Genomic DNA, 27,402 nt, shown 5'->3' with positions numbered 1-27,402 from the left:
AGAAACTATTTTAAAATATAGTTGAGAGAAAAAATTACAAGAATTAAAATTAATAAATATACAGTAAAAAAGAAACTAGTTCTCACCAAACCATCCAAAGGAGAAAAAGAAAGAATGACCAATATACCTTGATAAATAGAAGATATTGGGTCAGGGCTATAATTTATATATATATATATATATATATATATATATAATATATATATATATATATATATATATATATATATATATATATATATATATATATATATATATATATATGTGTGTGTGTGTGTGTGTGTGTGTGTATGAATAACTTGATCACGAAGTATATAAAATGTGATGCTATGTATAAATAAAGTTTTTTTTGCCATGAAGGAAAAAATTAAAAAGCGAGATAGCCAAGTACTTTCGGTCCGAACAGGACCAAAAGTACTTGGGCTATCTCGCTTTTCATTTTTTTCGTTCGTGGCAAAAAAACAAAAAAAATTCTTATATATATATATATATACTATATATATATTATATATATTATATGTATATATATATATTTATATATATATATATATATATATATATATATATATATATATATATATTGTGTGTGTGTGTGTGTGTGTGTGTGTGTGTGTGTGTGTGTGTGTGTTTAACGTATAAATATAATGAGAAGTTTATAATTAACTCAGTATAGTACTATCTGTATCCTCAAGGGCAACAGTAATACTACGTGTTAGGGAGATTCAAGATTGTAAGTCCTGACCCCTGAAGCCTAGCCTGGTACGTACTTTCACTTTGCATACTTACACAATCCCCATTGTTGAGAGATTGGTCCCTCCCCGGGATGGGCTACGTCAAACCTGCGCCTGTTGACCATTGTTCTTACAAAAATGTATTGATATACTTTTAGTTTATTACACGGAGATAGGGCATAAGTATGATTTCACTTGGGCTCCAATAAGGAAGTTTATATTGAATAAGATACAAATTCCCATATTATAATTGCCTACATATATGGCATTACTACAAGCATTTCAAAAGATTATTTGTTTCAAACTTTCCGGTGGGACTTCATGCACCTTAATATATAACTTACCCATATCACATACGCAGCCATTTAGAATTCACTGTACCAACTATTTTCAATTAATGCAACAAATATGAGATTTAATATAAACAACGCTTGGAGAACAAAGTTTCTACATGAAGAAACGCGAATAATATTATCACGCTTTGTCAAAAAAGAATATTTTGTAATGCATGCAAGAAGGTTAATATCTTTGCATGAATATAAGATTATACCAACACAAAATCACATTTTAGAAGTAACATTAAATCGTCAAAAATGAAAACTGTTGTCTTCATTGGTGTTGATATTATTAAGCTTTGCCAAAAAGTGTTTTTAGAATATATGCAAGAATAAAAGTGGTTCCATATGAATATGAGATTACACCGACACAAAATTAGGTTTTAAAAGCAACATTATAAAGCTATTAAAAAAAGGAAAAATGTCGTCTAAATTGGGGTTTCATTGTAACGACTGAGGGCAACATTGACGACAGGAGTCGTGTCCCGCAACGAAAGAAGAAGAATTGTAAACATTGGCACCTTTTTTTTTGTTTTTGTTTACGCGAGCTGTCATTAATTTTCTGGACGAGCTTCCTCTGAGATGAACGACTTCAAAACACAGGTACAGCTTACTTTCGGTTACTTAGTTACATATAAATCGCGTGAGTAATGGAATTGTTTTAGGAAAAGTTACAAATTCAGGTTAGTTGGTTAACTGGATCAGAGCCATGGGATAGCTTGGCCAAGGCTAGACCTTAATGCTAATTATACGCCACGGGAGGTTATTTAATCTTGTATATTGGACTGTATATTGGTGTATGTTGTTCTCTGCCTTACGGTTTTGGGATAGAATGGCGACTAAGGGGTCATTCTATTACTTAGGAGGGCCAACACCCCCACCCCCTCTCACCGTCCCAGGTTAGGATACAGCATCCGAAGTTAGATTACTAGGTCATGGTAAGTCAAGTTAGGTCATGGTAAGTCAGATTAGGTCAGGGTAAGTCAGATTGGTCCTGGTAAGTCAGATTAGGTCATGGTAAATCTGGTTAGGTCTTGGTAAGTCTGGTTAGGTCAGATTAAGTCAGGTTAGGTCAGGGTAAATCTGATTAGGTCGCATTTCGGTAAATCTTCAGTTTAGGGGGAGGATCTAGGTATTAACTTTGCGTCGGGTATATCTTTAGAAATTATGGCTTCCTATAGTATTTGGGTTGCCTATTAGGTAAGACTTTACTGTTAATTTTAGGATTTTAACTATTAATAACTCCCAGGGGCCAGTGCTAAACATGGCGAAATACATTCGATGCCCCAATCCCTTGTGGCTTTCGTATTCTTGGGATCGTTCCTTGCAGTCCATGTGGGGTTATTGCCTCTAATTACTGTTTAGGGGTCCAAATTCACTACTAGCTACATTGCATAAAGTCAGCTCAGCATACAGATTTATCAAATATTTATTGAATAGTGGAAAGCATTGAAAAAATGAGCAGTTTACCTGCTTACAGAAGCAGAGATTGTAAAAAAAACAAAGGAATAGTAATGGGGGAACGTAAAAAATAAAAACGTGTCTATATAGGTGATACGGACCAGGGGAATTTTGAGGAAATCATAAATCTCTTCTTTAAGCAGGTAGGTAAACCACTCATTTCTTTTAATTGATCAAAAAATGGCTGCTGAAGAGTAAGAGCCCATGCATGGTTCCTACATGGTTCCTGGTTCCCGAGTGCTCATGCCACAAACACAGTTGCAGGCACGCTACACTATTCGCACAAGGTGCAGAGCCCTATTCCCTTTGTTTTTTCAAAATCTCTGCTTCTGTAAACAGGTAAACTACTTATTTTTTAGCATATACTGTACCTCTGTTTGGAGGTTTATCGAAAGAGGAAATTGAAAATAGAAAAAAAAATTCAAGAAATATATACAAGGAAGCAGTGAATTGGGACCCCTAAACTGTAGGATTAGCCATATTTCCTCTGAAATGCCTTCAAAAGAAATGAATACCAAGCCTACATTAGCCCTGACCCAATACCTTGTTTTCACTCCCGTCCACTAAGTGTTAGAAGTTCTGGTCCACTGGTAATGGTGTATAGCCTATACGTACCAGCCAAAGTATCTTAACATATAACATATTTTTGCTGTGGAATATGTAAAGGAGAGATATTAGAATGAAATAAAGGTTAAATAGTATGTAGCCTTATAGCCTATAGGTGTCCCAGAAACAGACTCAACTGGTAAAAGTGCAGAAGAGTAGGCTACCTCACATTATTACTGCAGGTTTCAGGATGCTTTAAAGTAGGTTAGAGAGACATTTCAGTAAGGATGTAACTTGGTCTAATCTTTTAACTCCCCTGTACAACACCAATCTGACATCATGCATAGTACAATTGTTTGTCCACAACTACTTTGTGGCATCAGGCTACCCACATTTTATTCAAAATAGCTTAGCATAAATGTATATAAGCTAAGTGTATTTCTTTAACTTATATGCTTATCTTTGGGTTACTGCCAGTGAAGAAAGATGTGAACTTAGCTCAGGTTAGGTTAGGGAAGGTATGGTTACAGTGTATCACTGCAAGTATTAATATATAACAGCTAACATTGATTTTTCATGTGAATTCTTGAGTCTATTGGACCTGATCAAATGAGGCCATTTTTGGAATATAACTTTATTGAACGTAAAGGACCCCAGAGTAATAGCATCTGCCTACTTAATTTTAATATATAGCCTAATCTCTATGTGTAATATGAAATGGGGAAGTATTGCATTGAAATAAGGTGAAATACCTAGTGTGTAGCCTACCTGAGGTATCCAAAAAACTGACCCCACTTTCTCATCAAAATAGCTTATAGTAGCTTACATGATTTATTAGCTAACCTTTGCACAGTGAGATAAGATGTGACACCTTAGTGAAAGTTAGGTTTGGGAAGTTAAGGTTACAAAGTATCACTGTAAGGTGTAGCCTATATTAGTTTCTCACTGACATGAATTCTTTAGGTCTTCACCTGACCTAACAGTAAGGGCAGTGACAGAGTTATGGGTCTGTTGAAGAAACATTATCAAGAATGTATTATTATTTCATTACCATTTATTTTTGTAATTTATATTTTCAGCTCAATGGACTTCTAGCAACTTTGCAGACACTGCCAGATGTTGAGCAGCAGACAGCACTTGCCCTCATACAGTCTTCACTTGATGGCCAGCTGAAAATTGTAAAGCATGAGCATTATGAAAATGCTTTACCTCAAGATAATTCATCTAACAATGAAAATGCTTGTCATTCAGCTTTGCAATCCACAAATGACCCTCCAACAGAGGTTATTCACAGTGAAGGTGGAGGTCCCCAGCAAGACTTTCTAGAAATTGCCAAAAGTCCCAAATTACCCCATCATGAACAAAGGGTCAAAGAAGCAAGACCAGAAATAATTTTGCAGTTGCCTGCTATAGGTGCGCTTAGTCAGGATTCAGGTTTCTCAGAAAAAATCAAAGTCAGTGCTTCTCTGCAACATAATTTTTCAGAAATAGAACCCAGCACTTCAGATTTCACTCAGACTACTGAATCTTTAGAAAAATCCCAAGACCTGTTAGGAAGTACTGATCAACTTCCTCACACACAGCAATGTTTGCCATACTCTGAAGTTTTCCAGGGTGGCAATGAGGCTGTAATTGATCCTGGAGGACTTGAGGACCCACAGCAGCTAGCAGTAAGTCTTATTTCCACCAGAGATGCTGAAGAGCTTGCCCTTGTTGCTACAGAAGAGCTTGAGAAAACATACCAAGACTCATTCGATGCATATCATCTGAAAAATAGTATTGATCCAAAAAAGAACACATATATCATGGTACCACTTTTAGATAAGGTGAAATTTGTCAAGGTTGATGTTGATTTGGAAGATGTTGAGGCTGCTAGTAGCATATGTCTTGGGGACCCTTGTGACAAAGTGCTGTCTCCCAGTAAAGAGACTTCTTTACCTTGTTCTCTAGAAAACATTTTCAGAGATGCAAATAGAGATGGTAATGAAGATTGTGAAGGCAACGTAGAGTCGGAAAAGAAGCCAATAGATTTAAGCACTTTTGCTGCTCCCAAAGACATCTCCAAGACTAATAAGGAAGAATTTTATGGTGAATCTGTAGATATGCCATGCAGTACATCAAGTGAGGGGAAAGAATTTGATGATATAACAAGTCAAGATGTTAGTAGAGCACCAGCAGCAGGGGTCAGAAAGAAGAGAAAAAGAAGTGAATGCAAGTCTGTGCAAGGGAGACATTCACCCAAGAAATTGAAATCCAAAAGTACCACTGATAGTAGAAGCGTTGAGAACACTGATGAGTTAAGTCAAGAGAACACAAGCCAAACTTTAGTTTTTGACTCTTCTGTTCAAAACACAGGTCCATCTGGAGCTTCTAGTGATAATCTAGAACTTAATGTGAGGGAAATTGAAGGCATATCAGCCACGGCAAGCCAGATAGATTACAAGGAATCCCAGATAGATGATGAGAATTTTGAAAAAGGCTTTGAAAACTTGTTTCCAAAGTTAGGAGATGCTTCTCTGTCGCCAAATTTACGCCCTGTGTCCTGCCGCAATTGCAAGAAGGAATTGGCTGATGTGTCTCTGCTGTCAGTTCATCAGAAGCAGTGTGAAGGTCACCTTACTTGTTCATATTGTCAAGCAAAATTTTCTCATAAGGTGAGTTTATTTATTATGATATTGTTTGTGAATTCTGAGTACTTTTGTGCAAATGCTTATCATTAATCCATACTAATCGCTAGCTTCTCGAGTACTTTGCTCACTTGACTAAGGGAAGATAAATTGGTTACACCTTTACAGTACTGAAATAAGGCTTAAAATAGTAAAGTGATGAACAATAACTGACTACTTTTAAAAAGTTTGTCATCTAACCTGTCAAATGCATAAGTATAAATGGGAGGCTTGTATGCTGTATGCGAAACATGAAACTAATGTGATATTTAGTATTTTCTATGGAAGCTTTCTGAGCCATGTACATATTTTTATAATGTGTTGTGTTCTATGCTTAATTTCATCTGTATTCTTCCAGGTCACTTACATCAAACATATGCAGGGTCACAAGAGGAACGAGTGCACTAAGTGTCCGCAGAACTTCTGCAATCACAAGAAATTGAAAGCACATATGAAAGCTGTTCACAAGATTGATTTGGTTTCCAAAACGTATTCCTGCACTTACTGCACCAGGACCTTCTTGAAGCGTTCCTCTCTTTTCTATCACTTTAAGATCCATGCTACTGGTACAGAGGTCAGTTTATTAATGTAGCTTGTGCCTTCTCATGTAGTTTTTTCTTTGACATTCATATTTATGTTATAGTTCAAAACATGATCATATTCAGTACAATTTAGCAAAAGATTAATATAACACTGATAAGGGTAAAACTACAATGTCTATCACTTAGTCTGTTTAGTGTAAACTCTTTTAATTATAAAACAGTTTGTTCATGAAACTTACCTGTCAGATATATATATAGCTGTATTTTCTGAAGTCCGACAGAATTTTAAAAACTTCCGACACACGCAGTGGTCGGCCAGGTGGTTAGTACCCATTCCCGCCGCTGGGAGGCGGGTATCAGGAACCATTCCCATTTTCTATTCATAATTTTTCTGTCGCCGGTGCTGAAAACACCTGTTTTCAGTACCTCCGTCTTAGGATTTTGGAAACTTCATTGCCGCTAAGTATCCTAATTGTATTTTGATTTATTTACTTGGATTTGTGGCTAGGCATACGCTATCTTAACCCTCTTACGCCGGAGCCCTAAAAATCAAAACGTCTCCCGTATGCCGGGCCTGGTTTGGAGTGAACGCGGAAGTGGAAAAAATAATTTTTTCAAAAAATTACAGCGCGCGTACTTTTGAAGATTAAGAGTTCATTTTTGGCTCCTTTTTTTGTCATTGCCTGAAGTTTAGAATGCAACCATCAGAAATGAAAAATGATATCATTATCATATGTAAATAATGCGATATATGGTAGCGAAAAAAAAAAAATTCATACATAATTGTATTCAAATCACGCTGTGCAGAAAACGGTCAAAGCTAACCAGTTACTTTTTTTTGCGTTGTATTGTACACTAAATTGCAATCATTTTGATATATAATACATTGTAAAACAATAAAAGCAACACCAGAAAAATATTATCACAAAATGATGTACGAATTCGTAACGAGCGGACGTAAAAAAATGTTATTTTCAAAAATTCACCGTAATTCTAAATAATGTTCTAGAGACTTCCAATTTGTTTCAAAATTAAGACAAATGATTGAATATTACGATACTGTAAGAGTTTTAGATTATAATTGCAGATTTCGACCATTTCGGACGAGTTAAATTTGACCGAATGTCGAAATTTTAATATATATATTTTTTTATATGGACATATTTCAAAGATCGAAAAAGCTACAACCTTCAATTATTTTTTATTGTATTCTTCATGAATTTGCGCACATTTTGATATATGAAACTCTATAAAAAGGCTAATATGAAAAGGAGCAAATATTAGGATAATGCCATGTACGTATTTCGGAGACTTGCGGCCGCGAATCGGCGCGCGGAGTGAAGGTAAATATATTTTTCAAAATTTCACCATAAATCACAATATTGTTTTTAGAGACTTCAAATTTGTTTCAAAATGAAGAAAAATGACAGAATATTACTAGGCCGTAAGAGTTTAGCTTACAATTGCGTTTTTCAACTATTTCGGTAGTCAAATTTGACCGAACGTTGGTTTTTTTTCTATTTTAATCGTTGATTTATATGCAAATATTTCGAAAAAAGAGAAAAGCTACAACCTTCAATCATTTTTAGTTGTATTCTACATGAAATTACGCACATTTTTATATATAAAACTTTATGTAACAGCTAATTTTAAATGGTGCAAACATTTCGACAATCGCACAAAAAAATTCTGATTTTTTCGGAAGTTACCGCGCGAACGTAATGTTTTTTTTTTCATAAATTCACCATAAATCGAAATATTGTGCTAGAGACTTCCAAGTCGTTGCAAAATGAAGGTAAATGATTGAATATTACTAGAATATAAGAGTTTTAGCTTACAATTGCGTTTTTCGACCATTTCGGTAGAGTCAAAGTTGACCGAAAGTTGAAATTTTTGCACTTAACGTTATTTATATAAAAATATTTCAAAACTGATAAAAGCTACAACCATGGGTTGTTTTTTGTTGTATTGTGCATGAAATTGCGCACATTTCCATATATAAAACTTTATGTAACGGCAAATTTAAAAGGGTGCAAACATTAGGACAATCGCACGAAAAAATTTATCGGAAGAGTTATCGCACGAACGTAAGGAAAAAGTTTTTTCATAAATTCACCATAAATCGAAATATTGTGCTAGAGACGTCCAATTTGTTGCAAAATGAAGGGAAATGATTGAATATTACTATAATGTAAGAGTTGTAGCTTACAATGCGTTCTCGACCATTTCTGTAGAGTCAAAGTTGACCGAAGGTTGAAATTTTTGCACTTATCGTTATTTATATGAAAATATTTCAAAACTGATAAAAGCTACAATCATGAATATTTTTTAGTTGTATTGTGCATGAAATTGCGCACATTTTCATATATAATACTTCATGTAAAGGATAATTTAAAATGGTACAATAATTATGTCAAAGTGACGAAATAATTTCCGAGATGTGTCACTGATACTTTTTAGTGCGATAAGAAAGAAATTCGCGCTTGCGCGCCGCTGCGTAGCGATTGTAAACAAAACAACGCCTTGATCCGTGAAACTCGCAGCATCCCCAAGGCGCGTGATACAAAAGTTTTCGGCTGGTAGGCCTATAAAGTATTTTTCCGCGAATTTTTTAAAAAAAAAAAACTTTTTTGAGCCGACGTATGATACGTCCAATCGGCATACGGGAGACATTTTGACTCGACGTTTAATACGTCCAATCGGCGTAAGAGGGTTAAATTGATTTGAATTTGATTCATTTTTGCTTAAAATATCTGAATCTAGTTAGGCTAGTTTCAGACGGGGTTGTCTGCAAAGATAGGGTGTGGCTACCGAAAGCTTCGGTAGATCCGCACTTGGTATGTACGAGGGGTATGGGTCTTCCTTCTTTGTTGAGATTTGTCATGTAAGGAGTGTGAGACTTTGTCTATTCCGTAAGGAAGACTATGATCGTATGTACGCATTAATCAGTAAACATGTCTAATTCCGTAAGGAAGACGTAATGATTCGTATGTACGCAATTAATCAGTAACAAAAGTCAGGGTAGTGAACCTGCTAACCTTCCTGTAGACTTTATTTTGCCTAACCCTGTAGTATGGCCTACGGGCTATGAATATGTCTACGAGAGGTGCGCTCTCTTCATTGCTGTGAAGTGCTACTTCTGTAATGTTACTCCTAACCCTGCAGTATTGCCTTCGGGCCCTAAGCAGTGTCTGTAGAGGAATTGCCCTTTCTCTTATACTATTTCGATTCGTAACTTAGAATCGAAAGTGCTTGCTTTAGAGTAAAAGTGAAGTGCAGAAGTGCAGTGATACCCCTTGTGTAGTGGAGGGTGCGTCAGATCGGCCTCGTTTCGCCTCTAGGCCTGGCCCTACCTCTGCTTGACTCCCAGGACCTGGGGAGGGAGCATGTCGAAAGCCGAAGGAGGGTTACAAGGAACCCCCACCGATCTGGCGTGCCTTCGGCAGTTACTGATGAAAATCCCCAGACTGCCAAAGTGCGTGCGTGTGCACGAATCCTGAAAGTTGCTTCTCGTCCTCCGAAGCGTCCTCTCCGTGCAGGGGTTGGAGCTTTCGGAAGGACTCGCGCCCTCTAAATAGAAGCTTTATAGAAGAGGACGCTTCACGTCCTCTCTCTCTCTCGTTATGCGTTTCAGTGAGAAGTAAGAAGGCGAACGTCGCCTGAACTCGTGTCCGTCTTTCCACCGAGAAATACGTAAAAGAAGTCATAGTAGCAGGAAGCTTTTGAGAGCGGACGCCTGGGACGCTCGGATGGACTCCAGGCGCGCGCGAGTGCACGCCAAGCGCGCTCCGTGCGCGCCAGTGGACGCCGAGCGCGCTCCAGTGGACGCCGAGCGCGCTCCAGTGGACGCCGAGCGCGCTCCAGTGGACGCCGAGCGTGCACCAGCGCACGCCAGGTGTGTCGCCTGGCTGAACGTTTCTGTTGAACTCTTCAAGCTCTTGTTTCAGATTTGGGCCTAAAGAATTTTTACCTCTACCTTCGGTGATACCTTCTACCTCACCTGCAAAGAATGTGAAGTAGGCAGTGCTTCGGAGGAAGCTTAAAGTGAACAGACAACTTCTTCTTCGAAACCCAGCAAGACATCGGATTTCGTGAATTCAAGAGGTCTCTGTCAATTAATATTGCTTTTCGCAGAGGTGGATGGAGTTAAGGAAGATCTCGTTTGCTCTACCGCAACCTTTGCCATTCTGCCAATAAATTTAAGTTGCCACTACCGCAGTCAAGACTTTGCGCTAAGGCAGTTACGGGTTATGTAAGGCTCGATGTCCTGCACGTCAGGACTCTCGGCAACGTTCAGTAGGATTCTTGCAAAGGCCCTCATCAAAAAGACGCTCTTCAGGAAAGCGCAAGACAGGACTTCCTTTGCCATTCTGCCAATAAATTTTAAGCTTTAGCAGGCATTAGTTGTGATACGGGAGAGGAAGCTGGTTGGAGAGTTTCTTCCTCTTCCCAGGATAATTTTCCAAGCTTTTTACCCCATCTGAAAGGGTTTTTCAGATGATAGATTTTGTTAGTTTCTAATCGGGACTACGCTGCCGAATTGAACATCGTCGTCCTACTTGCCGTAAGCCCAGTCTCTTAACAGGATTCTTGCCCCTTCCTCGTTTGAGACGGGAATCGGAAAAATTAAATGCTCGACTCCCTGGATTACGTTTTTGTCAATTCAGTGACTTTCCCCCATTGACAATATACTTTCGTTTTGTCAAGTAAGTGGGTATCCCCTCTTTGACAAAATATCTCTTTGTCCCGTAAATGGGTTAGTTCTCATGACAAACATCTCATTAACTTGATATTGCGTAAGCGAATAAGCTCTTATTGACAAGATTCGGAAGAGCTCTCATTCGTCATTCGCAGACTCGTACAAGAAATAGACTTGTAGACTACGTCAATGAACGCTTATGTCCAATAACTTAAGAAGCTTGAGCTGACTGCTTCGACTGCTTCGATTCTCTTAAGTTTTGTTCATGAAACTTGCCTGTCAGATATGTATGTAGCTGTATTTCCGAATTCAGCTATATATATGTCTGCCAGGTAAGTAGGAACAAACTTTATTGTGATATAATTTCATTTTTTGCCTTGCGTTATTTTACTTCTGGTTGGTTCAAGTCATATACGCTTGCTGTAGTTACCTCTTCGGATGGCAACCGAGAGGTCTGTTGTCTATTTTAAGGACATTTAATCGTTACTCCCTGCAGCCTAACAGGAGTTTCCGATTTATCTTTTACCGTTGTATGGTAGTGTTCTGACGACACAAACGCATCTATATATTTAGCGTTTTCTGTTTCGCTTAAATAAAATACCAGCTTTGAGAGTCTTTCTGCTCAAAAAATAACGGACCTATTTCTTCGTAGAATAGGGTAGCTGGCAACCCAGACATAAAGTTAAGAGACGAAGTTCGTAAGCTGCTTGCTGCTGCTGTCACGCTGTCTGTCCTCCAGTCCAACCGAGCCAGTATTCAGTGACAGATCGTGCGCTGTCATGCGCGGTAGTTTACGTCTCTCTCTCCTGCGGGATTGACTGACTAACCGTATCTCTGTGCTGACGGTTACGTCTCTCCTGCGGGATTGACTGACTAACAGTATCTGTCCTACAATCACGGACTTTAGCCTAAGATTGAGGGGATTTCTTACGTGAATGAATAAACGTTGCATTCGTTTTGCCTTACTATGTTCAACAGAGTTAGCTCTTAATCCTTTCGGTGCTCGTTACCGCACGGTATGGAACTACGAGTCTACCGCAACATTGCACTTTTATTTGCTCTCCTGCTTAGGCAAAGCGCAGCCTTATTTAGGGAAGTAAGCATACTCGGGGAGGAATGGATGAGCTTGCTGGGGACCATTTCCTTCCTGAAGAAGTTTGTTTCCCCGAATAGACTGCAATTCAGACCACAGTTTTTTCCTTCCTACCGGGAAACTGAAATATTATTCAAGATCTAGCAATGATTCTGAACATCTCTCAGTGCGTCTATCACCTGAGGTGATAGAAAGAAGGTGCCGGACATCTGGATAGGGTTTTCAGATGTCCTGGATCTTAATCTGAAAGAAGTAAAAGCGATTCGGTAGTCCCTCCAGTCCTCGAAACGAGTTTTTGGGAACCAGTGGTCCAGATCAACTCTGATATTCCACAGCTCTCTCATATCTTAAGAAGTATCTTCTCTCGGTCCTTGTTCGAGTTTACGAGAAAGAGCCTATTATAACAACGGCGTAAAATGTAACGATCCTCTACAGGTTCGTTACAGGATTGCAAAAGTCCGTACGAATCGTCTCGATCGACGGCAGCAATTATTCACTTCCGAGTGGAATCTTTCTTTAGAAGTAAGTTGGGAGTTGTGTAGACTTTAGGGACGCCCTTTCATTCTTCTCTCGATATGTTGAGGACGAAGAGGCGGCTTCTTCTCTGCTCCCTTATTCTCGATCCGGGATCGGTACCATTAAACGCCATCCTATGATATTGAACGGGGATGGATTTTAGTCTCTTTTTCCCCTTTTTCAATCGCTTAGGGAAATGTAATAAGAGGATTTATGACGTCACAGGGAGCGACAATGACGCTGATCGCCCCATGGTTTGGCCTTCAGAATCCTGGATTCACAGAGGTCACATATTTCCTAGTTCACTTTCCAAGGACCTTTTCCGAGAGAGTCGGTCTACTCTAACTCGAAAGGTACCTATAACCTCTCCGCTCTGAGTCTGACTACGTTCAGACTATCGAGAGGTTGACAGGAATAAGATTACCGTCTTCCTTTTCCGTCTGAAGAATGGGATAAGCTGGCAGTCACAACTATTAAACGAATATGCAAATATGTTGTTGACGGCCTTTGGGCTCAGAGATTTGCGTCTGTCAAACAACAAAGCCCTTCACGATTTTTGAGTTCTGTGGAATCTCGAAACTCGCTCACCATCTACTTTTTGTCTCACCTGTTTTCTCGGAGTCAGACACTCGTGCGAGATCAGGCGACATATAGTAGCCCTGAGTTTCTTGTTGACGAAGTCAGTTGCGTTTATACACCCCGATGATCGTGTAACATGAGACCAGGTTGGACTGTCAGGCATTCTTCCTTCGGGACTGAATCGCCTTTTTGCTCCTCGCTCCTTTCTCCTGGCACCAGAAGCTCGAGTCAGTTGATTCACTGACGACGTTGGGTTGCGTTGATACACCCCCAACCCCCAAGGTTTACTTAGATTGAATCGCCCAGGCAGTCCAGACACTCATTCTTCAGCGAAGATAGTGCCCTTATGGTCTTCAGGGTACAGCCTTGCTGTCCTTGATTCGTCTGACTTTGTCAACTGGTCGGTCACCTGACTTTAGTACAGACGGACTGACTGTGCATTGTCCAGATCGAAGCTTTCAATATGGAACTTAGACGTAGTCTGAAGTTCTTGATGTTTAAAGCATTCGAACCTCTCCTACCTGTTAACTGTTTGCATGTGATCAGGAAGGCCTTCTTCTAACCACCCTAGATACGACAAAGAGGGTTAGTGAAATTTTAAGCCATCGTCACAAGTTTTGGCTTTAGAGAAGACAAGGCGGTGTGCTCTCTAAGCCTTCCGTTGTGGCCTAAGAATGGAAACCCGTTTTGTCCTTTGGCCAGAAGCTTGGAAGCAAGGATGGCACAAGTTAGTGGGCAGGAGCCAGAGAGAGTCCTGTGCCCTGTCGGGTCTCTCAAGTTTTATCTACATAAAACTCAAGAAAGTCGAAGTCATTCGGGCAATCTGCAGTGTTCCGAAAAGACCAGACTTGCCCATATCGAAGAACACCCTGGCTTTAGTGTTAATGGAGTTCTTTCAAAAATGGCCTCCTTCATTGTGTTTGCACAAAGATTTGAAATCTTTTTATCTAAATGCTCACGAGGTGAGGGCGCGACCTCGGAAGCATTTCAACAGAGCATGGCACTCAGTAACATCCTGAGTACCATGTTTTAGCGAAGCAACTCTGTGTTCACTTCACACTCCCTGCGAGATGTGAAGATGGCATATGAGATCTGCTGCTCGCTAGGGCCATATGTGTCTGCAGACACAATCTTGGGGGCAAGAAGTACCACTCATCCTATCCTGTAGAAAATGGTTAGGAAGAGCTCTTAATTTAGTTGATGAGTCGCCGACAACGGCGACTTCTTAACTCTTAAGCCTTAGTTAAAACACCAACTTAACTTTGGCTAGGTTGGTCAGGTGGTGATATATATATATATATATATTTATTTTACCTTCTTAGCCCTCATGGTATGGTCAATATGGTCTAGTCACGTCGTGGTCTCGCCCTGTTGACAGATCATCTGGAGTGCCCCACCAGCTATATAGGTCTCTACCTCGCTGGCAACTCTAGTAGCACAAGCAGACTTACGTGGCAGTAACCACGAAGCCAGCTATGCTAACAGGTGGAACCAAGATGTAAATCATCTGCATGCATTTGTTTCCTTAAAATCCTTCTATTCTGTCCCTTCCCACCTCCAAAGGTGGGATTCAGCTATATATATATCTGACAGGTAAGTTTCATGAACAAAATGATATTGTTATGATACAATAAAGTTTGTTCATACTTACCTGGCAGATATATATAATCAAGTACCCACCCACCTCCCCTCAGGGGACAGTGGAAATAAAAATTATGAATAGAAAATGGGAATGGTTCCTGATACCCGCCTCCCAGCGGCGGGAATGGGTACTAACCACCTGGCCGACCACTGCGTGTGTCGGAAGTTTTTAAAATTCTGTCGGACTTCAGAAAATACAGCTATATATATATCTGCCAGGTAAGTATGAACAAACTTTATTGTATCATAACAATATCATTTTTAAGCCTGTTTGTATTTGTGTGATAGTTTTCTGTTGTCATTTGTAGTTCTTTCCCCTCTTTTCATGTTTTTGTGTTGCTGTAGGTCATTGCATTGATGTATATCACCAGGTGCATAGATTTAAAAGTTTCATGTGTTCCTTTGTTTTAATTTTGTTTACGTAATCTATTTTATTGTAGATTGTGTGCAATCGCTGTGGCAAGTTCTGCAAAGATCAAGAGAGCTATGATGCTCACATGGATGAACACTCAAAGGCTTCAAATTTCCATTGCAACATATGTTCAGCAAGTTTCACAAGACAGCAGCAATATGATGATCACCAGAAGGTAACAGACTTTACTTACTTTCTTTTAGGCAGAGAAACTTGTACTTGTACTTCCCGAAGATAAAAGGAACAGCAGAATTTTTTCTATGAAATGTTATTGCATTTTCAGGTTATACATTCCACCTTTCTGTGATTTGTTATAGATCTCATTATGAGATTCCAGTCTCTCCTAAAGTTATAGAAATATATAGCAGGTTTTATAATTCATATTATTGAAATAACAGTACTACATACTTGGAATTTAGTCATTAGTAACCATGTATAATTTTTACGTGCATACATACAGAATATATTTGTTTCACAGCAAACTTATTATGTGTAATCAGTCCTTTGCTAATCCTAGACACTCAGTTCCTGATTTAAAAGGAAAGTATATCTGGCTAGCAGCACTTTATGTGTGCCCCCTGATTCCTGAGGTCCAAGGCATCAGAGTGGCTCACCTTAAATGTGTCATGCTTGGTGGTATAAGTCTTCCATTTTCCTAGACATTGTGGGTGATCATTTTGTTAGAATTAGTTTATTATTTCTTTACTCGCTTCATCTTTGCCAGCATTCATTTCTTTGGACTTCATTTCTCCTTTGCTATTGCTTAAAAAAATTTGGTGAAATTTCCAGGTGAAGTTTTTCATGATTGTGAGATTTCACCTACCTTTTTGCTGGCATCCTGGATGGTATGTAGTTAAAGAATGCTGTTTCTGTATAGTAGCATAATGTTTAACTATCCTCCAGTGTGTTTTTGGACGCATGAAAGGTTTGGTTCTTACTTACATAGAATCAAAGGTCAGGGGGCACATTGATGCCAGCCACTTAACAGATGATCTTCTAATAGTTATTTGGGAATTTAGGGTTCATGATTCGTAAAGATCACCAATTACGAAATTATAACAAATTGGTATGTAAAACAAACTATAGTTTTATGTGTTTCTAATTTTCTGCTTTTGATTGCACCTAACTCAGAAACACTTAAGGATTATCAGCCTTTCCAATTTAGTGTGTCAGTAGATTAGGCCTATGATAAACAGTACATGAAATTGTTATTCAGTAATTTTAGACTTATTAATCTTCCATTTAATATAATGTAGTATCCATATTAGAGGTAAAATCTTGTCATCTCCATGTGTATTGCCACGTCAACAACCTATTTTGTTGCATTATCAGATTAAACATTTTTAACATTAAAAAGTATATTTACAGTATTAATTTTAACTGTTCAGTATGGAAAGATAGTTCTGTAGTTGGTTGACAAGATCATACACATACTGAAAAGTAATTCAGATGAAGTCACTTTAGTTTCATTTCTTCCTGTATTGATTTTCATACTGATATCGAACTTTTGTAGCACCATAAGAAAAACAAGTGCGAGATCTGTGGCCAGCCTTTCACCAACAAAAAGGCACTAGTTCGTCATTGTCGAATAGACCACAAGACGTTTCCCCAGAATATTCCTCCTGAACCCCAATACAAGTGTGACAAATGTGATCGCGTCTTCAACAGGCCTTCCCTTCTTCAGCAACACCAGCATTTACATACAGGTATTTGATGAAGTATTTCTGTAAAATTGTTGTGCACTGTGATGAAAATAACATCTTTTGATTCACAGGTTGTTTGGTGTCTTTCAAGTTCTTCCAGAAATTGTCTTTCTCTGTTTTTGTTTAAAATTAAATGGAAATAGCCTAGAGGTTTAGTTGTTGCTTTTCTTGTTGTCAAATATATAACATTTAATGAGGGATAAAAAAAACACCTTAATTTTAACTAATAAGTGTACAAAAATTTCAAGGAAAATTCCATCTTTTACATAAACTGCTAAGTAAATTTTACATACAGTAATGTGTAGGATTATTATTGTTATTATTATTTTTATGCTACCCAGGAATAAAGCCCTTGGAGTGTTTGTTGTGTGAAAAGCAGTTCTTCAACAAACGAAGCCTCCGAAAGCACATTAACACTGTGAATCATCAGAACTTCCTGTACATGCAGAATGACCACGCCTACATAATGCAGGACGGCTTTAATTGTGAAGCTTGCAATATAAAATTGCCATCGAAAAATATGTTGTTGACCCACTCTAGAGTGTACCATAAGGTAGGAGTTACTTGGAGTTGTCCATATTGTGAATACAAAACTAAGCGCCATTATGCTCTTAAAACCCACATGGAACTTCATGCTGGTAATCGGAATTTTATGTGTGAATTATGCGGTAGTTCTTTTCATGCTCTTGCAACGCTTAAAGATCATCACAATTTTGTTCATTCTGATGAACGAAAGTACAAATGTAAGGAATGTGATAAAACCTTCAAAAATAGATCAACTTTATCTCGCCACAACCACACACATTCAGATGCCAGGCCCTATGAGTGTAAGTGTGGGTTTAGGTACAAACGATATTCTCACTTAAAACGTCATATGTCTTCTGCTCATAAAATTGTTCTAAAACCAAGGACCCTAAAGAAATTTAAACGAATAGATGAAATTGAGGCTAACAAAGAAAAAACCTTAAGTCAAGAGCAAGCACAAGTAACAGAAGTTTCTGAAACTCACGAGTTTGAATTCGTGTCTGTTCCTAATTCATCCATGTCTTCAGCTGTACCAAAGATACTTAATGATATTCAGCAAGCAGATCCCTCTGTAAGCAAAGGTTCAACGAATGTCCTTTTAGCAACTCAAGACAGCATCATGCTTATGGGTGAAAACTCCAGTTCTGAGCAAGGTCACCTTATCACAGTTGGGGATTCTCAAATCATTCAGCTCATCCCTTCCACTTTTCAGATTCCACAGGACAGCAGTTTTCAGACAGTGTCTTTAGTACCTGCAACTGATCTTCATGCATTTTCTTTGTCATCTGCAGTTCCTTTTAATACTGTTACATCTAATGGTGAAGCAGCTGTTGAGGCCTTCAACCTTACACCAAATTCAGAATCTGCTGTGATAGTTTCACAAGCTACAGATCCCCTTGATATCAGCCACCCTGATGCTATTAGATCACTTCGCACATTAGGAGATGAAGGTTTGGTTGGTGTTAATTCAAATGAGAGAGAAAAACAAGATAGTAAACAGGAGATGACCATTCATGCTTTGGGAAATCATGACGAGATATCAATGTCATCAAACCTTCATACATTTGATTATGCAGAAAGTAATCATACTCTGCTACCTTCACTTTTACCTCATCATCCCATTACCAACTCTCATGCATCAAATTCACAAATTAATCAAGACTTGTTACAGCAAAACCTCATATGTTCAGACTTTGTTCTTCCAGTTGATGGAGACAGATAGCATAAGATTGCAACAGTTTGTATTTTGATGAGTTTCAGTCCTGTAAGCATACACAAAGGAAGATTTTGTCTGTACTACATATTCCATTTATTTAAGATGTTAAAAACTGGGAAAATCTTTTGAAGTTTTGCCAAGTATTGCAATCAATTTACTCTGTTGAATTTTTTGTGGGTTGCAATACTTAGTTCCACAACAACACTGGGTCTATTTCTTCACCCTGCCTATCTGCTCAGATGCTGTAAAATATTCAAATTTATGGAAATTCCTAATTCTCCATAAGCCTGGCATATTGATGTGGGATTTGATATGCATTTTGATATACGTATACATTAAAAATTCTGAATATTGAAAGTTAATACAGGTTTACCTTGCTTAGCAAAGGTTTGGCATAGGAAAAGCTCTTGGTATGAAGGAAATAACTTAGTACCATACCCACACGAAGGAAAAAATATCAAAGGTTCAAACTCTTGCCATAATGAAAAATCATAGGTTATGTTCAGTACTTCATGCAATGGAAGTTCACCTTAAATTGTATTTGTGAAACTTTGATCACCATCATATTATCTTTTTGTGCATCCTGCTGTATTGTCCCCAAAAGTTTGCAAATGGCCTGGGAAGAGTATAAGGCAGTAGCACTTAATGTGAAAGTTTATGTATCAAGATAAATGATACAATGATGGGTGTATTAAGTCAGCATCCACTGTGATAACCATCTGCATGCAGAATGTAAGGATTTTGAGAGCAGGTTTTTAGTGTTAGGATCAACTTGTGCTAAAGTAAAATCTCATAAACACCATCCAATACCATAATGAAAGAGATGGAAAATCATCTGAATTAACATATAGATAGATATGAGAAGCTTGGTGTTCTTTAAGTTACTGGAACCTTATTCTTTATGAGAGAAATGCTGTTTTATTCAGCAAACTTTTCAGTGGTGTTTAAAGGAAGTTGTAGGTGGACTGATTATTTTGTGAAACAAAGTCAACCAGATAGCTTTAAATTGAGTTGGGAAGTTGCTTCTGCTGCCAGAAAGTTCACACTAATGCCTATCATTAAAGTTGAAGGAGGTACCATTTTAAAGCCCCCCCCACCCCCCCCCCCCCCCCCCCCCCCCCCCCCCCCCCCCCCCCCCCCCCCCCCCCCCCCCCCCCCCCCCCCCCCCCCCCCCCGTATCAGTTTGAAAAGCCCTAGTTTACTTGGCACGTAAGCATGGTTATGCTTTCTGTTGTCTTTTGTTCAGGTCCTAGAGGCTGGAACAGATTTGAGTATTCCCAAAGGAAGAGTGCTTCTCTTAAATAGGTTTTAAAGGATGAGGGAGGAATGGGAGCTACATACTGACTCAAGAAAACAGTCCAAGTATCTTTCTAAATTTGTTGGACTGTAACACTGCTATTTCCCTTTGCCTGTCACTCCACCCAGCCATCACTTACAATTTATATTCATCCTCATATTCATATTAAATACGATTAGGCTGTTGAATAAGTAGGACTAGTTTGTGGTCAAGCACTAAGGTACCATCAAAAAATGTTTTCATGTAAATTGATGGTAATTACAACCTCTGCTAGAAACTTCACTCTGCCTTCATGGGAACAAGTCACTTTTGTGTGGATTGGTAAAGCTGTAATTATACAATGTAGTGTAATGTGAAAATGGTTCTTGAACAAAACCACAGCAGTTGTAACTTTTATAAAAAATCTTAAAAGATTGCTAACCAAGTGCTTTGGAGTGCTTTTGTTAAATTTTTGCAGTGTTCAAAATATAATTCACACATCATTATGTTGTGGTCTTGAAATCCTGTTGTATAAATTAGAATATTTAAAACAAAATTGTATGTATAATTCCTCAGTTACTGAAGCCAATGTCTCACTCATGCAATTTGTCCTGTCACAGGTGGAGTTCATACTCATAAATCTAGAAGGTGGTAATTTTAAAATTATAAAATTTTGATCTGCATGTTGAGGATATTGAGTAAGTGTAGAAATGTATATTTCTCCATGCAGGAAAAATATTCTATCTCACATAAGCAAGAATTTTCACATGTCTGAAGCTCTAGAGGGGATGGTCCTGCAGTGTAACCTGTGCCATGTGCTTTGGGCAATAGTAGTTTCTTTTTAGTGTTCATTTACTTTGCACAGCACTGGTGGCAATGATGAAGATGATGCCTTTGCCCTCTAGCTGCATTGTCGTTGTCTGCTTTATAATGTTTCATCTGATTGTCTTGGTCTCTTAGCATCTTTAAAGCTCCCAGCTGCTTGAACCTGATCTTATTCCTTACTCCTTTGTGCAAACCTTATGGAAATTTAGAAATTCGACAATATGGTCTGGTTAAAGTACCAGATAATGAAGAATTTGTTCATGAAACTTACCTGTCAGATATATATATAGCTGTATTCTCCGACGTCGACAGAATTTCAAAACTCCCGGCACACGCAGTGGCTGCCCAGGGGTGGTTAGTACCCATTCCCGCCGCTGGGAGGCGGATATCAGGAATCATTCCCATTTTCTATTCAGATTTTTCTCTGTCGCGGTAGTGAAAACACCTGTTTCCACTACCTCCGCCTAGGATTTTGAAACTTCATTAGCCGCTTAAGTATCCTACTTATTTTTTTGAATGATTGACTTGGATTTGTGGCTAGGCATGACGCTAGTCGTAAATTAATTAAAATTTTTTCATTGCATATGATGTCTGAATCTAGTTAGCCTAGTTTCAGATTTTGTTTTTGTCTGCAACGGGTAAGGGGAGGCTACCGAAACCTTCGGTAGACACTCGTTTAGTATACATGTTTTCTTTGTTGAGAGATCAATGTAATTAGTGTAATGTTGACTGATTCCGAAAGAGACGTATGATTCGTATGTACGCAAATTAGAGCGTGATAGAATCAGGAGGTCTTCCTCCACAGTACCAGTAGACTTTATTTTGCCTAACCCTGTGGTATGGCTTACGGGCCTAGAGGAAGTTCTGTGAGAAGTAATGCCCTTTCTATTATTGTGGATTACATCAAGTAAGCTTGAAAAAGTGCTCGCTCTCCAATCAGTGTTGTAGTGTAGTGATGTTGATTTTGCCCCTAGTGTTGTGGAGGGGGCGTCAGATCGGTCCTATAACGCCTCTAGGTCTAAACCTCTGTCGGACTCCCAGGACCAGGGAGGGGGCAAGTTGAAAACCGAAGGAGGGTTACGGGAACCCCCCCACCGATCTGGCGTCCCTTCGGCAGGATAAGGCTGCCAAAGATCGTGCACGTGCACGAATCATGAAAGATTGCTTCTCGTCCTCCGAGGCGTCCTCCCCGCAAGGTTGGAGCTCTCGGAAGGACTCGCGCCCTCTAAGAAGCTTTAGAGAAGAGGACGCTTCACGTCCTCTCTCTCGTCAGAGGGAACGTCAGATCCGCCCCATAACGCCTCTAGGCCTGGACCTCTGTCGGACTCCCAGGATAGGGAGAGGGCATGTCGAAAGCCGAAGGAGGGTTACGGGGAACCCACATCGATCTGGCGTCCCTTCGGCTTGACTTAATATCGATAAGCGTGACAAAGACGCAAAATGTCGCACAGGCGGCTGTCGTCTTGGTCAAGAGATTAAAAATGTCCTTAAGGCAGGACCCTCACAAGGACGCCTTTCGAGACATTCAACGCTCTATCGAGAGGAAGACTTCGTTTGCACTTCCTCCATCTAGACTGAAAGGGAGAGCTGGGATCTGGTACGAAACAGGAGAAGAAGCAGGATTGAAAGCACCGTCTTCTTCTCAAGGAGATTCGCCAATTTGGTGGACGCTCCAAGGAGGTCTTATTTGTCATCGGCTAAGGTTTCCTCCTCCCCTCATGGCGCTATGTATACGTTATGTGACGTTCGCTTTACTACGAAACAGGATATTGTTCAAGCTCATAAGATTGACGTCCGGCAAGCTGATTTGCATAGTCAAACAGCTCGCCAAGACGCATCTTACTCGTCCATAAGGGACGCTCTGTCAGCGGACAGAGATGACACTGGACAGACTATCCTAGTTTTCGACAGGAGAAGGGCAAAGAATTCCTCATACCCAAGAACACACAGGCGTCCTTTTAAATGCCCTTCTGCAGTGTCGATGAGCGTGACAAAGACGCAAGATGTCGCACAGCCGGCCGTCGTTTTTGTCAAGAGTGGCGAACGTCCTTAAGACTCGTCCTGATGACGATCACCGTACTTATGCTTAGGACGCTCGCGTTTCATGAGCGGCTCTCCCCTCGCCAGGAAGCCTCTCAAGTTACTCGTGTTGACGCACGTCATTCACTATGACGCTTCCCTTGATGTTCGTCGCTCTTCTATTCCGGACGCTCTTCAAGACGCTCAAAGAATGCAATCAGGACGTTCGGCAAGCACCTCGCGACGATGCCTTTCGGAACGCTCGGCGTTCCTTTTTTGAGCGCGTGTCTGGATATGTTCATTTGCATTACTAAGACGCAAAATGTTGCACAGGCGGCCACCGTCTTTGTTAGAAGGTAACGAAAGTCTTTAAGGCCGTCTTGGAGAAGATAGCCTTACGTCTTCCTATAGTGCTCTCACACTTCAGGAGCAGTGTGCGGCTCTCCAGGACGCTTTTCGGGTGGCCTTTCAGAAGACGCTCGACGTCATAAACATTGATAAGCTTTTTGGAAGACGCTCGATGTCTTACACATCTGGACGCTCGCCAGGACGCTAGCGAGGACGCTCGCCAGGACGCTAGCGAGGACGCTTTTGAAGACGCTCGGCATCCTACACGTCATGACGCTCGGTAGAGCACTTGCCAGGACGTTCTTCAGAACGATAGGCGTCCTACGCATCAAGACGTTCGGCAGGATTCCTGCAAGGACGCTCTTCAAGAGGACGTCGTCGAAGTAGAGGAAGGAGTTTGGTCTCGTCAAGATGTCTACTTCGCGTTCTACGAAGGGAGCGTTCAATAGGATCCATCACTTGATGAATTCCAGGAAAACTGTAAGCAGATTTCGGTGTCATAAAACGCCTCGTCTGCTTTCGGGATTGCGCTGCCGAAGGGGAACATTAAGGTCCTTCCTGTCGTAAGCCCAGTCTCTAATCAGGAATCCTGCCCCTTCCTCGATTTCTGCGGGAATCGGGAAGGCTATATGCTCGAATTCCTGGATTACTTTCCGTCATGCAATTGGGTTAGTTCTCATTGACAAAGTTCTTAATAACATTTTATCGCATAAGCGGATAAGTAACAAAATTTCGAAAGAGCTCTCATTCATTAGTCAGAGGCTCATCCAGGAAAAAGACTTATAGACTACGTCCATGAAGTCTTATGTCAAATATCATAAGAAGCTTGAAACTTTCCTTTTCGATCTTCGGTTCTCACTTGAGGATTTCCATTTGAATAATATTATTCCTTTTCTTGGCAAAGAGAATGAAGACAGTCGATTTCCATTCTCTCTCTCTTCCTCGTCGAGGAAAGAATGTAGTAGAGAATTAGATGTTCAAGTGACTGCAAATACTTAGGTATTTTTATCTTCGCGTCATATTACTAATGTAAAGTTCAAGTCATATACGCATATCGTGGTTACCTCTACAGATGGCAACCGAAAGGACTGTTATTTTAAGTGTATTTAATCGGTCCTTCCTGCAAACTTCCAGGAGTTTCCGGTGTAAGGACAATGCTTGAAGGTATTGTTACAACAACACCAACTCAGCTTCTGCATGTAGCGAATTATGTTTCGCTTAATATGCCTGCTTGAGAATTTTCTTATGATCGATAATAGTAACAACCCTATTCCTTCGTAGAATTAGAGTAGCTGGTAACTCAGGCATAGAATAGTGCGAAACGAGAGGTTGCTGTCATTGTGGATGACGCGTATATTTAATCGGTACTCCCGGCAACTTTCCAGGAGTTTCCGATTTAACATTTGGTTAATTAAGCGTAATGTTACGACAACACAAAATCAGCTTCTGTATTAGCGAATTCTGTTTCGCTTAGATATGCCAACTTGAGAGTTTCTGTTCAAATAATGGAAAATCTATTCCTTAGATGAATAGAATAGCTGGCAACTCGGCATAAGACTGCGAGAAGGTGAACCAAAGACTATAGTCTTTGAGGTGAACATAAGCTGCTGCCTGTAACTGTCACAGTGTCTCACACTGTCACCAACTCAGTGTTAGGTAGCTCGTTGTACTGCTCAGTCGGTTACGTCTCTCTCCCCGCGGGATTGATTTACGAACCGATCTCTGCCCTACAATCATGACTTTTGCCTCGGGTTGAGGGGATTTTCTGGTAATCATGAATAAACGACTTCCTTTTGCTAAGAAATTTTCAACAGAGATATCTCTTAGACATGTTCGGCGCTGCTTACCGCACTGTAACAGAATTCTGTACGAGTCTACCGCAGCATAGCACTATAATAATGCTCTCCTGCTTATGCAAAGCGCAGCCTTATTAGGGAAGGAAGCATGCTTAGTGAGGGAATGGATGAGTCTGCTGGGGACCATTTCCTCGCTGGAGAAGCTTGTTTCCCTGAATAGACTGCAATTCAGACCTCTACAGTTTTTCCTACAGGAGAACTGAAATAACATCAAAGATCTAGAGATAATTCTAAACGTCTCTCAATGGGTTAAGGATCACCTCAGGTGATAATGAGAGGGAGCCAGGCATCCGGACAGAGGTCCTGGCACATAATCTAAAAGAATTGGAAGCAATTTGGTTGGCTCTCCAGTTCCTCGAAGAGTGAGGTTTTGGTCGAGTGGTCCAAATCATCTCAGATAATTCCGCAGCTCTCTCATATCCCAAGAAAAGAGAGATGGTTATCGGCATAGGCACGGAACGTAACGATCCGTAAGAGGTTCGTTACACGATTGCACGTCCGTGCGGATCTTCTCAGATCGACCGGCAGCAACTACTGACGTTTGACTTTTGAGTAATCCTCGCTTAGAAGTATGTCGATAGTTGTGGAGACTTTGGGGACGTCCTTTCGTAGATTTTGCAATATTGAAGACGAAGAAGAAGCTTCCTCTACGTTGCGACCCTTATTCCGGATCCCGAGAGCGGTAGCAACTTAGACGCCATCCTATAGTATGGAATGGGGATAGTTGGTTAGCCCTTTTCCCTATTCAAAAGCTTAGGAAATGTAATAAGATAATCGCTGGCGTCAGAGGGAGTGAGAAGACGCTGATCGCCCCATGTTGGCCTTCGAGAGGCTGGATTCACAGAGGTCACGTCCTTCAGAGAGCACTTTCCAAGGACCCTTCCCGAGAGAATCGGTCTACTCTAACAGCCTCACTTCGAGAGGTACCTAAAATCTCTCCGCTCTGAGTCTGAATGCGTTCAGACTGTCAAGAAGCGAGAGGATCTTCAAGATTAATTGCAAGTCTCATTGCCAAAGCAAAGCAGTGCTGCATATTTTGCAGTGTACCAATCGGAGTGGGCCGTTTCTGGACATAGGGCAGGAAGAATGACTGTTCCTCTACTCTGACCTCTGTGAATGACTTTACCGCCTTCCCATTCCGTCTGAAGTATGGGATAAGCTAACAGTCCCAACGATTGTAGAATACGGAAATATGTTGTTGACGGCCTCTAGGCTCAGAGATTCGGATCTGTCAAACAACCAAAGCCCTTCACGATCTTTGAGGTCTGCGGAAATCTTGATGGAACTTAGACGTAGTCTGAAGTTCTTGATGTCAAAGCATTTCGAGAACCTCTCCTTTCTGTAAACTTAATACACGTGACCAGAAAGGCTAATTTTCTAACCACTCTAGCTACGGCAATGAGGGTTAGTGAGGTTTTAGCCATCATCAGAGGTTTTTGTTTGGCTTTAGAGGACATAATTCGGTGTCCTCTAAGCCTTCCGTTCTTGCTAAGAACGAAAAACCCGTCTAACCCGTTGGCCCAGAGGCCTGGGAGATCAAGGGATGGCACAAATTATTGGGCAAGAGCCACAGAGAGTCCTGTGCCCTGTCGGGGCTCTCAAGTTTTATCTTGATAAAACTAAAGAAAGTCAAGGTCATTCGGACAATCTGCGGTGGTTCCGTAAAAGACCCAGACTTGCCCCATTGTCGAAGAACGCCCTGGCGTTATTTTTTAAGGAGTCTTTCTAAGAGGCTCATTCGTCATGTTTGAACAAAGATTTGAAACCTTTTAAAGAGTTAAGTGCTCACGAGGTGACGGGCGCGGCCTCGGAAGCATTTCAACAGAGCATGACACTCAGTAATATCCTGAGTGCCACGTTTGAGCGAAGCAACTCTGTGTTCGCTTCACACTCCCGACGGGATGTGAAGACGACATATGAGATCTGCGAGTCGCTAGGACCATACATATCCGTAGAAATATTATTGGAGGCAGGAAGCAGCACGAATCCTATCCTATAGAAAAAGGGATAGGTGTGCTTTTAACTTTGAAGGGTTGGTCGCTTGAGGCGCTTTCCCTTTCGTTAGCCTAGAAGTTATGGGACTAACTTCGATAGGTTAGGTCAGGTGGTAGTTTTAGCTTCGTTGCCCTCACAGTATGGTCAATATGGTCTAGTCACATTGTGGTCACGCCCCCGTTGACAGATCATCTAGAGCGCACCAACTACACAGGTCACTACCTTGTTGGCAACTCTAGTAAAGCAAAAGCAGACTTCGGTGACAGTAATCAAGAAGTCAGCTATGCTAACAGGTAAGGAATCAAGATGTCAATCATCTGCACTTGAGGTGTTTCCTAAATCCTTCTATTCTGTCCCTTCCCACCTCCAATGGTGGGATTCAGCTATATATATATCTGACAGGTAAGTTTCATGAACA

General features: G+C 40.3%; 1 protein-coding gene across 1 annotated transcript; it reads left to right on the top strand.

Annotated features, from left to right (window-relative positions):
• Window positions 1-1,538: 1,538 nt before the first annotated feature.
• Window positions 1,539-19,760, top strand: LOC135195752 (uncharacterized). The gene is made up of 6 exons (XM_064222196.1): window positions 1,539-1,669; window positions 4,153-5,727; window positions 6,098-6,313; window positions 15,250-15,396; window positions 16,735-16,927; window positions 17,266-19,760. The coding sequence occupies exons 1-6, from the start codon at window positions 1,649-1,651 to the stop codon at window positions 18,669-18,671; spliced, it is 3,558 nt and encodes a 1,185-aa protein (XP_064078266.1). The 5' UTR covers window positions 1,539-1,648; the 3' UTR covers window positions 18,672-19,760.
• Window positions 19,761-27,402: the final 7,642 nt, after the last annotated feature.

This window comes from Macrobrachium nipponense, chromosome 16 (genome assembly GCF_015104395.2).
Source record: "Macrobrachium nipponense isolate FS-2020 chromosome 16, ASM1510439v2, whole genome shotgun sequence".
Taxonomy (NCBI): domain Eukaryota; kingdom Metazoa; phylum Arthropoda; class Malacostraca; order Decapoda; family Palaemonidae; genus Macrobrachium; species Macrobrachium nipponense.
This window is presented reverse-complemented; position numbering and strand designations above follow the sequence as displayed.